General features: G+C 38.7%; 1 protein-coding gene across 2 annotated transcripts in view; it reads right to left on the bottom strand.

The window, feature by feature from the left end:
• Positions 1–12,849, bottom strand: part of LOC114067530 (protein kinase C epsilon type) — a 110,337-nt gene that overhangs the window by 6,243 nt on the left and 91,245 nt on the right. Inside the window, exon 11 of one of the 2 annotated variants that reach the window (XM_027903054.1) lies at positions 7,136–7,165. The exons of the other annotated variant lie outside the window; for it this stretch is intronic. Within the exon in view, the coding sequence (XP_027758855.1) occupies positions 7,151–7,165 (15 nt within the window). The 3' untranslated portion in view covers positions 7,136–7,150. The remainder of the gene's footprint in view (positions 1–7,135; positions 7,166–12,849) is intronic. 2 annotated transcript variants of the gene reach the window in all.

A 12,849-nucleotide genomic window follows, 5' to 3' on the forward strand; every position in this document is an offset into this window, starting at 1 on the left:
CTGTCCACCCAAACACACAGAAATTCAATGAAGTTTCAGATGTTGTTTTTTTTTTCTCTCTAGACTACTCAAGCATCTTGTCTTTACCATGTGCCAGTGCTACACGAGAGCAGAGGCACAGCAGCTACCCAAGAGCTTCCAACAGTAGGTGCCAAATTCCACACTGCACTGAAACTGCTCTACTGCAGGCAGCGTGTGGGCAGAGCCTGCCTCTGTCTGACAAAGAGCAGCAGCAGTGCCATGGCACGGCTAATGACTAAAAATGACATGACTCCAGTTCTAAATCTCATCAGAAAGACAGCTTCTCCAACAGTAGAGTATCTCTGATAGTGAGAAGGAATAGTGACTCACTACCTCTTGTGCAGAAAACATGCTGGCCAGTTGATCTTCTGTTTTTCTTTTTTCCAGCAGTGTGAATGCTTCATAGGTGTCCTCTCTCACCTAGTGTGACCTTTGGCACTGGAAAGCCACAGAAATCCTCGCCAGAAGGCATCTGACAGAAGGTGTTTGGCTTGTTGCCATGTGTCATGAGGCAAAGATGCTCAATGGACTCATTTCTGCCTAATAAGGATTAAACTAATTGTCCAGTTTGGAGACATTAAGAGATATCTCTCTTTACTCTGTTACTTCTTTTTATTTAATTTGCAGAAAATCACTCAAACTCTTTCAAATCCTTTGCAAGCTCAATGGCTTCACTAAATTGGGCTGGAATTGTCCAGCAGGTTCAAATGCTACTCAGAGAAGGTGAAGAAAAGATGGAGGTGGTGGCTAGGAAACAACACTGCCACAAAAGACTAGGTTTTGTGTTTTAGTCTGATTGTCCTACAAATTCAAATTGCTGTTTAAATATGACTAGAGGAATCCTCTTTAAATCAATTAATAGATTTATGTTTATTTAGCAGAATGGCAGCTAATCCAGAACAGACAGCTAATACTAGAAGTGAGGCCAGAAATTATCATTACAACAATGAACTAGTATGTTGAAAGAAAAAAATATTGTGCTATGATATTTTTCAGTAAGTGGACCTTTTGACACAATATATATACAAAGCTCATGCATGATTTTCACAGTCTGAGATACCATGAGCACAGAAATGTAGATGATTGACCTGTCTATATCGCTGAACGAAACATCTTTACCCCACTTCAATTTTTTGTCAATAGCAGTGCTTGGTGCCTCCTCATAGATTTTTCAAGCCCACAGCGAAATCCTGGAGTTTGACATTCGTTTGGGGACCATCCCAGTGCAGCACCTGGCTGTATCAGCAGCCTATCTCACACTCTGACAGATGCACTGAATCTGGGCAGGAAGCTGCTGCAGTTTTTAGTGTGCAGCTACAGGGGCACAGGGCAGCAATGCAGCAGCAGGGACACACAACAAGAGCCACACCTTCTCATAGGTATTACATGGCATCCCTTAATTTTATCCAGGATTTTGCTTCAGTAAGAAACAAATGGTACCCGTGTTTGGCACAGCATCACCAAGAAGAAACTCTTAGATCAGGATGATAAAAGTTCAAATATTTTGTATTTACCTCATCACTGATAAGACTTTCAGATTATATTTATCAAGATGAATGGAAACTCAAGACATTGAAGCACAAGGTTATGTGGCTAACCTCATATATCACTGTCCTCTCATTCACCTCTCCTTATTATGACAACAAAAACCACAGCACAGGCAAAGATAACTTTGCACTGCTGATTGGATCTCTTTTCATAAAGGTGTAGTAATCTCTAAAAAACTGAGACCAACTGTGATGAGCACTCACATTTGCGCATAACTCATGCTATATAGAGAGAAATTCAGTATGGATATTTTGAAGGAAACAAGCTGAGAAGCACAACACTCCAGCCCTATCTTTGAGTTTATCCTCAGGATACCTCCTCACAGTATTTGCATGTCCTGAGAATTTATATCAGTATTAGAAGTGGTTTCTAGCTTGTCTTATTTCAGAAGATATGAAATACATGTTATCAAAGTAACTTTATAAGTTATTAAATTTTTTCAGCATCTTAATTGCTCTGTTCTCACATGGAAGAGTTATAACACATCAGACACGAGCTGCAGTATATTCAGCTGAAGGTTATGATGATAAAAAGGGTTTTGAAGCCAAGTAGCTTTTACAAGTATACCAACATTCATCACTTCCAAGCAGAGGGGGAACTTTAGTGCTCCTATATTATGCTTTCATTAGATGTAAAGGACACCAAACTAAGTGAAAGCAGTGGGAAAACCACTCACTCAAAAAGCATGCCAACCTATTTAATCTGTTATGGAAGTACACAGATATTTAATAAACACCAAGCTAATTCACAAAACTATGAATTTTAAAAGGGAGTATTTGTGATACAATAAGCTGAAACCACCTTTATATTGAAACAGTATGTATCTTTCTTAGGAATGTGAAATGGGTCAAGGAGGAATAAGCTAAACAATTAGGTGTTATAAACATTTAATGACTACATGGCCAGAATGCCAATCTTTGTATTTCTCTTTTACACAGCCTTTCTGAAAACCACAGCCTCCCAAAACCACTACCAAAAAAGAAACAGTAAGGCAAACAAAATCAAAGCTCTGCAGGTTCACTGACAACTACCCTGTGTTCACAGTCTGGGCAATGAACCTCTCCCGGAAGAAGTCACTGTAAAACTTTTGTCTCCTATGGCCCTACTTGAGCATGGTTTTAACATGACCACAAGTACACAGCACTAAAGTTATATATAGCAAACTTGATTTGTTCATAGCCTGATCGCTAAAGCACAACAGTTACCTCTGTGCAAAACATAGATGGAGACAGATTTCACAGGAGTTTCAGGGTAGCTCAGCACCATCTTCCCATCTGTGGTTAGTCCTTTACCCTCAAGATCCATCTTGTCCACCTTATCAGGCCTTCCTCCATTAGGACTCAGTCGTGACATAGCCACTGCACATAAGCCATGCACATAATACATGCATTTTTTAAAGTAAAAAAAAAAAACTGCAGTGGAAGAGTGCTGACTTCTGAATTCCTACACTACATTTTTACCTTATGGCCTATTTCTTTGAGAGATTTAACCTTATGAGAAATAATTTTATATGTCTTCTTGGGGCAGGGAGGAAATACAAGAACAGAAAGTAATGGAACAGTCACGTGAAAATACCCTTCACCTGCACAACGCGATTCCTATTGCAAATCTTACGACACACTCTGCAGCGCAGATTTTATATGCGTGTGTCTCTAAATCATATTATATTGGCAAGCTTCCACTGATATCCTCAACTGCTTTAAGATCATGATCAGCGGTATCACCTCCCCTCTTACATACTGACACACATCCAGGATTAGCCCCTTTTTCGGTTGTGTTCTTCTGAAATGGTATTTCAACCATTGTTATAGCAGAGTTACAGTAATCGGGGCTGGTCCATCTGTGACGAGGAGTCCTCAAATACATGCATAGGGGCCCTTTTGTCTTCCTGATCCCTAGCTCTTTGGCACAAAGCTATACCCAGACACCGGAGCTGACTTGCAGAGAAGAGAAAGGCAGGTTGGTAAGTCTAGGGCACATGTTACTAGAATTCCAGTGGCTTCCAGGATCCATCCCTTAAATCACTGAAAAATTACCTAAATACAGATAGTCTAACAGTGCACTGAGATATCTGACTAGATTTATTCTGTAAAAGATCTGTAGATTTATTTATCTTTCACTCTTTAACCAATCACAAAGACAAGGAATAAATTAAGGACACTGTGACGCTAGTAAATAGATGCATGATGTAATGAAATATTTCAAGACACTCCTGAATCCTGAATAAATAATGACCAACTTTCGTTTATCCTGCCTATAGTGACCTAACCCCTGATTTACAGAAAAGTACCACATTACGGAAACCTTCCCGATTATGACATGAAATCATAAATATATTGTAATATCTTGTGATTCTGAGTCCCTCCTATACTAAGGAGGCATCAACATGTGCATTGTGATGCTGGACGCAAAGAAACACCACAGCAGGAAAGGTAATAGCAAGTGGGAGCATCATTCCAAGACTCAGCACCACACTAGAATGGTTTGTACAACAGGCCATAGAGTAAGAATGCTACACAGATTTTGGCAAGACTGTCCTCATTTATGCAAACTCATGCTCTTTGATGCTTTAGCTAATTAAGAAAAAAGCTTTTAGTTTGGCATGGATGATGCATATGACAGGCTTTCATAGAGCGAAATTGTACACTAGGTCTTATACAAAGGGAGAAAGCTACATGGTGATGGTTCAATTCTAAGACTGCCGAATTATTAAAGATTATATTTTGAAGTGTAATGATTATTTTTAAGCCTTCGCAAAGACAGATTAAAATAAAGATACATGTGACTTTGAAAGCAGCTGAAGCTACTGTCTTTTTTTTTTAAACTAAGGCACATAAAAATTCTAGACTAAAAAAAGCGCATTGCACAACTATCGGTGAATTCCTACTACTTCTGCATCTCAGTACATTTTTCATCTTTTCTCCAGATCCTTTAACTGCTTTTACAGAACACAGTTTTATTAAAAGAGCACAGTAAGACACAGCAGAGTTTGTAGTGACAAGGGTTTAATTCTTGGTTCTGCTACTGTTCTCCTTTGAGCTTGAGCTTGAGTAATTTTCTCTTCACTTTACATCTAATTTTCTTCCTATTTTTCTTCTTCTATACATGGGCTGTGATCTTCTCTGTCTATCATTATCTATGATCTCTTGACTGTCTTTGGGTTTTTGCACAATGGGAACCCCATCTTGCTGGGAATTTGAGCTGTTAACGCAGATGTGATGGCACAAACTCAAACTATCTTCTTCTTGTCAAATATAAACACAATCCTTCAAAGAGTCATGGGCAGTCATGGTCTTCAAATCCTTCTTTTCCATACTCCATAATTAAGCCAGGAGAATTGCTGTTCTGTAGGTCCTTTGCAAATATGAGCATGGCATGTAAGGAATAAGATCTGTGCTTAAGGTTCTTCATAAATATCTAGATAAGTGTTCCTCTCATCATGCAGAATTTAGGCACATGACTTCTGGAGCATGCGGTTGAGAAGACCAGTACAAGGTCTGTCCCTCCACAGTAACAAAATCCCTTATAACAGCAGAGCAGCATAACAGGAGAAGAGCAGCAGCTAATGAAGTGCTAGGATTCCTTACCATGTAAAGATGTCTCCCCAGTCCTGCTATGACGACAAGTAGCTACATATCAGCAGCTTCAGTCCACCATCTGCTATTAGTGCATATGTTGAAGGAATTAAGTTTTGCACTAGTATGCTGAGCTGTGAACACACAGATTGACAAATTCTTTCTGCCCATTTTAGATGAATATCCTAGTAAGACCTTATGCTTGCACTGGCATAGTATATACTAATACAAAAAATTCTGTATGAGAAATAAACCTAAAGCCAAACCTCTTTTTATACTCTATGTTCACTGGACTCCAGCTGTGATGGGACTGGTCATGGACTCCCAGCCATCAAAGAGTCTTAGCTTTTTTGGATAAATTCCTTTCCACCTTCTGATAAAGAGTCAGATGCTACTGCTTCTTAATCACCTGGTGTTTTTCCCTTAGCCTTTATTGACATCAGAAACAGGCCCAACCCAGGAATATTATTTATTATCTACGTCAATATAAACCCAAAATATTTCTGCTTGAATTCTTAAGAATGTGCTGTAAGTAAATACGATAAGATTACTTCACTTAATGGTTTAGATTATTTTATGAAAATAGCACTGGAGCTTAAAGCAGCCAAAAAGTGAAACAGAATTTCTGTTTTTCTGGGGAAACCCAAAAAGAAAGCGGGTGCACTCTGGCTGCTTATCACTCTATCCCAATGGGCACCACTTAACAATGTACATTTAACAGATGGTTAAATGAATTTAATTAGGCAGTATGAAAAGATTTTAGTGCTATAAGACTGGGATTCAACAAACCCAAACAAATATTGCTAGATCCCCAGTACAGAATCAAAAGAAGCATAATAAAAGTTGTTTAACTTATAAATATTTGGGAACCTGCAGTGCCAGGAAGTAGCTTTCAAACATCTCTAATTCCAGTGTTGTCCTAATCGCAGCTCAAAACAGCTGCTGTAGACACTGACGCTGAAGAGAATAAAAAGACCCCAAAAATAAGACTAACAGAATGATTAATTCTGTGAAAACGGAGCCTTGTTCATTCAAGAAAATAACACTGAAATCCCTTAAAAACACCAGCTCACTCATGGTTTCTCTAAGCTGCAATACAAGCTGCACAATAAGATCCTCAAAAGCTACATACTTACACTTTGAGCAAACTTAGTGGTTGCACAAAGTGCCAAGCTAGTTGAAGCTTTGGAAAGCAAGGCCCTTTATTTTGTTGGGGGAAGAAGCTGAAGTGTTACAGACTTTTCTCTCCTGCCCAGCCACGTGCTAGACCAATTGGCCTGAGCTGTGTTTCAGGCAGTTATGGTACTGTTTGTTGTTCACAACTGCCTACCTCAAGTTCACCCGAAATCTCAAACTTCGTTGTCTAACAAAAGCCAATGCTTCTCAATCAGCAGCCACCTGGCTAACACTTCAGCCAGTAGCAGAAAAGTGTAATCTCTAGGAACCAGATGACATTAAATATTTGATTCATGATACCCTGAGGCAGGGGCAGCATGCAGAAAAAGTGTTAGATTTCCACCATTATGGCTGTTTGCAATAAACAGTCTGTCCCAAAAGTCCACATATATTTTTCTTTAGTTTTTCTAATGGATGTATGTTAACCATTCTCACAAATAGAGTCTACCCTGTTTCTAAACATTTGGAGGGTTTTGGCAGACCAGTATTAATCACCATGATGTCACTCTCAGAAGAAAACCCCCTGTTTTCCTATGCCTGAGATGTCTGCAGCAAGTGGGGAATACATAATGTGCAATGTTTAATAATGGTACATGAGGGTCCGAGGTCTCAAGACCACTCCCCAGTGTTTTGCCTAAGCAGTAACACTTCATGCAAAGGCATGCAGTATAGCTCCTTGCGTGCCCATCTGCTAAATGCTCATTGCCATGCACTGATGACTGAATGGAAATATTATGAAACTGAAGGGACACCTCAAGGTTATTAGGCCTAAAAATGGACCTACCTTGACATTTTCCCCATATTGAAGGCCTTACCTTAAAGAGGGACATTCACACTGAAGCAAACTTGAAAAGAGAGAACATTTATACAAAAAGAAATTTACTTGGCCTGTAATTTCCTATGTTCCTTCTGGTGCTACTGAATGATACTGCATTTTACAGGATTTCTTCCCCACAGCGTAAAGGCAAAGTCATAATTCTGCATGGATGATGATACAATCTATTGTCACATAAAAGTAGAGGTGTGCCAAAAAACCCCCACCAAAACAGTATCATGACTTCCCAACACCTGGTTAAAAATCCCTCATTAAAAAGAGTAAAAAAAAATCTTTGCCTGTTTGCACTGGTATGAAAACAAATCTGAGATTACAGAACTTACGTTTCAAGCTAACATATTTGAAAGTTTTCTCCAGAAACGTGGTCCCTCTTTAAGGATTCCAGCCATATTTCACAATAAGCAGATGGTTGCTGCAGCAGTTTAAACACACACCTTTCTAATTGAAAACATTTTTCGGGAGCCGTTCAGTGCAGCACCTACCCACGAGGCAGGTGCGGCCTCTGCCTGTTTGCCTGTGCAAACAGCCCAGCTGCACACTCCCTAGGTGCTGATTTGTAGTTGCTATTTATTACCCAGATTCCAAACACTATGGGCACCCAGCTTGTTGTTAAGTCATAGGCAAAGAGTTGCCAAAATTTTGCCAGTTTTTCACTCGTTTAGGGGAGGGGGGAAAGAAAATTCACAGTGCTCAGTGACTCCAGTTGTAACCCACAATCATTGGCTAGGACTAGAATTGCATATTTGGGAACGATTTTACTTCAAACCTTTGCTGCAGTGCAAAACTGAGAGAGGACACATTGCTGGCATCCTTAAGTCAAGACTTAACAAGGGAGTTCAGGTTCACAAAGGAAACTGCATACAGACAATGTGGCTCAGATAGTGATAACTAAGGGGGGAGGGACTTCAATAAAGATTTATCATTATCTTTGAGTTACGGGATCTTAGAGAGGTACAAATTACTGTAGGAAATTTGAGGCTGAGGACCAAGATGAAATCTGCTAACACTGAGGTCTGGTTTAGCATAGAACACTCTTCCAAGGGAAGTCCTACACATTCAGTCAATTTACAAGGCAGGCTGATCTTGAGCATTTTTTTTTTTAACACTTCTCAGTCATATTTTTTTGCCATCACAGAACTTTGCATTAAGCATCCTAAGATTACCACAGAGGGGAAACACAGGCATGAAAAGGTTAGGTGATGCAGCCTGGACCCTATCATGAGTTTCTAGAAAATCTGGTGGAAGAACTTATATATCTTGCAATTCTCGGGTCTTTGGTTTTAGCAGCTAGACCAGCTCTCTATCCTGAGAAGCCAGAACTGAAGAAGGAACTTACAAATGTTCAGAAAATATTCTCAGTGATACAACGGTAGCAATGGAAGAGGCTGCAAAATGAAGGGATTCACATCAGATGAACTAAATAAGGCCGCAGCAGCTGTTGCTGCTCCACACTGCAAGATACAATTTTGCAATAGACTATCTTGTTCATTTTGTTTCTAATGCTCTCAAAGAAAGCGAGCTTTTAGAACTGGAAACAAAAAATTATGAATACATTGAGAAAATTAAAATAATGTATTGTTCTGTGAAAGCTGCATGTTGACAGTGAATCACTGTAATGCGATTATTTTGTTAACTTCATCTACATAAAGCCACACTATAAATGGATTGCCCAAGGCACTGATAAAGCCATTAGCGATGTAACTTTGGCTTAATTGCTAGAAAGAAATACATATGGCAAACATCTGTTTTACCAGGCTTTCTATTACCCTCTGGCTCACAGTTTTTCAGCTTTTTCGTGTTGAGGACGTCTTAGATGAAGTCTCAAATTTTCCCAATCCTGACATCGACAACAGGGTGGATGAAAACACCAAATCTGTTTGCATGCATGTTTCAAGGGCTGACAGTGAAAACTCAGTCTGAAAGAACAGGAGTGTGCCTGTAGTGAGACTGTCCTTGCTGCACAGTGCCTAACAACTTTCTCTGTCTTACAGCTCCTTGCAGCACACTGAGCCACAGTGACCACGAAATATGATTTTATTGTGCAAGTCTAATTCTACAAAAACCAAGAAAAAAAGCCCTCAAAGGCCTAGGGTACATCTCCTGTGAGGAAACGCTGAGAGCTCAGGCTAAGCCTGGAGAGGGGAAGGCTCTGGGGAGACCTTTCAATACTTCAATGTGGCTTAAAAGAAAGAAGGGGTCAGACTTTTTAGTAGGGCTTTTGTGATAGGATACAGGGTAATAGTTTTAAACTAAAAGAGGGCAGATTTAGACTAGATATAGTTTATGATGAGGGTGATGAAACACTGGAACAGGTGGCTGATAGATGCCCCATTCCTGGAAAGATTCAAGGTCAGACTCTGGACATGGCTTTGAGAAATCTGATCTAGTTGATTAGGCTCACTGCAGAGGGGTTGAACTAGATGATCTTTAAAGGTCCTTTCCAACCCACACCATCCTATGATTCTACGAAATTGATGCTCATATGAGGCTACCATTGACTTCAGCCCAACGAGTAACAAATTTTTGGGCAGTGATCTTCCTCTACCCCTCTTGCAAGAGGGACTGTGATACTGTGCATATTTTTGCCACTTGTGCACGTCTCTGAGTTTCACTGGCTGATGTTGGTGATATGTCAGCAGGCCATAGGTTCAGTCTGGAAAGGCAGCTGTGCTCTCAGAAACTGCACAAAGAATTTCTTGCAGGGAATCTATAACAATAAAAATTTAATCAACACACATTAAAGCTGAAGGAGCAATCTGTTTCAATGACTGTTTTTAATGCATATTTTATTATTTGGTATGGATGGACAGAATCATCCCATCATGCCAGTAAGCAAGGTCTACCACACTCACCACCATATCAATAACTTTGGTAAGAAATTAATCTACTACAGCCTTCTTTTAATTTGTAATATGGCAAAAGCACTTTGAAAATGGAAATAACCAATTCAGTCAAACTAGGAACATACCCACAGAAATAAAGAAAGATAGAGAGCAGAGAATCACTGAATACTATCGAGTCTGTGGTTCTTGGGCAACAAGTTGTGTTGCAAACCATAGCCTGGTCTTATAGCTACTGATCAGAGAAATTTCATTCTCCAAATGGAATAAAATTCCAGGAAGAATACGTGAAACAAAACACAGGAGTAAAATGCCTCAAAGGAATTTCTGTCTCATGACAGTTGCTCTGAAGAAAAGATATCCATCTGCACTAAAATGGTACTTGTGTCTTGCATATGCAATTACATATTCATGCCTTCACTAAAAGCAGCAGGGAAGAATAATGTTATTTAGAAAATTTCAAGACAGTCTGTGAAACTCAAAGAATTAGTTTTTGAGAATAGCAAAAATGATCTTCAAGAGACATTGCAAGGTCACTGGAGCTTAGTTATAGCAAATATCCTCTTCATAGCTGTTCAAACATTTGCTTGATTTCTAATAGAGCTATTACTTTTTCTTCTACAGCAGCTTAACATTTTTAATAGCTTTACATGGAACAAACTCTCAGTATGGTAAACCATAGTGTATATATCTATGTAAAATTAATTTTGCCACTGAAAAGTCTCATAATTCTAGCTTTATGAAAGGGAGAGCTGGTAAATAATATGGATCATAGGACTCATCCCTAGTGCATTTTCACCCCTTTGTGTTCTCTATCCCAAGTCATTAAGCTGGAGGAGCAGTCAAAGATCCTTCACAGCAGCTTTCAGAGCCACCAAATCTGCCTCCATTATCTCCACCTAAGACAACCTGGAGTGGCACTCTGATCATTCTTAGCAATCTGAACTCAGGATGAATGCTCTGCCCAGGGCACTTTTGCAAGCCTTCAGAAAACACAGCCAGATTTTCAAAGACCTTTTGGACATAAGTAATTTTCATTCCAAGGCTGAAAACAGGAAAGAAATTTCATCTTCCAAACCATCATCAGAATAATCAAATCAAGGACAAACTACAAGGACATTAATGGTATATTTCTGGTATAATAAGGAACATAATTACATCCATCCACTGTGTGAATGAGATTTAAAAAAAAAAAAAAAACACATCCTCAAAAGCTTGGCTAATAAACAGCCATGCAGTGTTTCTTCCAAGTCCAGTTGAAAAATTCAGACTTAGGGCTGGCACAGCTGAAGAGACACACCTGAACTATGGGGAAGCACAGGCCTTGCAGTACCATGTAGTATAGCTCCTCAGAAAATATGGCAGATATAAGGTGAAAGGTAACAGAAAAGCAAGCCAGCTTTGCTAATCAAGGAACTCGTGTGTTTTGGGGATCAACAAAGTAGTGAGGCAGAACAGTAAGGTTTTTTTCCACACTAGCACTTCCATGACCTCCCTTGGCAGATTATTCCACTGCCTGATGGGACCTCAGTGTTTGACCATTTTCCCTAATGACTTTACTTGTTTAGTGTCAGCATTTTATAGTGCCCAGAGCTCATTTGAATACATCTCACATGAACACATCAGTGTTTTATTTTGAAAGTGTTTATAATATAATCATAAATTTTCCCCCCTTAGTCATCTTAATGGTTGGTCAGAAAATAGAGAACTACCTGTGTAAATATATGCATTCTTGCATAAGCAAGATTTTTTATGTGCATGCAAAACTCAATTTAATGCACAAATGACTATATATGCATTGTATGCTTCTTTCCCAGCACATGTGTACACTTAATACATATCACATGCAAGAATGTCTATTTTTCAACTAATAATCTGGCCTCTCTTCTCATAGTTATTTTGACACAACTAGGCCCTCCTCAACGTAAGATTAAAATAATTTTTTAAATCTTCTTTTAATATTACAAGTCACTTTTAAATAATCAACAGCCCTTTATCAATACTGAAAGATATTGAAAACCAGAAAACATTCCAAACACAGGCATTAGTTATGCTTTTTCATAGTTATTCCATAGCTATGGAATAGTTCAGTTCGTTAATCTGAGTCAATGAATCTCAATCCTATACCCACAACTGAATTTAGAGAGGAATGCTATCTAGATTTTAATGTAGATTTTATTTCATTAGTGTTCGTCTTCTTCCCTCTTTTCTGTATTTTTCAAAGTGAGTGCCATGTCTTCTAGCTTGACAAATATCCAAAATCACCTTTATTGCATTTGAAATTTACTGCCCTAGATTCCTTTACCATTTCTGAAGTTAAATAATTAATAATTATATTTTTGTGATCTTTCTCTCCAGCCTAGGTATTTATCACACTTCACTTTCCGAGTAATAAATAATTCAGTTTTAAAAGAATAAGTAAACATTTCAGTATGAAATGCTCCAAGATTCCTACACAACAAAATCCAAACATCTGCTAAAATTAATACAGCTGGTACAAAACAACTGATTGATCATAAACATGGTATAAATATATAAGGTATGCCCTTTGTAAGCGTAGAAAAGTTATCAGTAAAAGTTGATAGGACCTGGTCTCTGGGGAAGATATCTTAGAGAGAGCAAATTGAGAACATGAAAAATAACAGAGATGACTGTAACATAGAGTACATGTTATCTGAATTCACCACCATGAAAAAAAGAGTTCAGGAAAAAATCCATGCATACAGAACTACCAGACTTCAGGAATCAAATTTGGTAGAATAAAGGAAGTTGGTAGATACAATACAGAAAGAAGTAGTATGAAAATCCAACATTACAGAAGCAGCCTGAAGAAAAATGAGAAAAAGTATAAACA

This window comes from Empidonax traillii, unplaced genomic scaffold (assembly GCF_003031625.1).
Source record: "Empidonax traillii isolate 1590-97213 ecotype Southwest subspecies unplaced genomic scaffold, ASM303162v1 scaffold927:size442368, whole genome shotgun sequence".
Taxonomy (NCBI): Eukaryota; Metazoa; Chordata; class Aves; order Passeriformes; family Tyrannidae; genus Empidonax; species Empidonax traillii.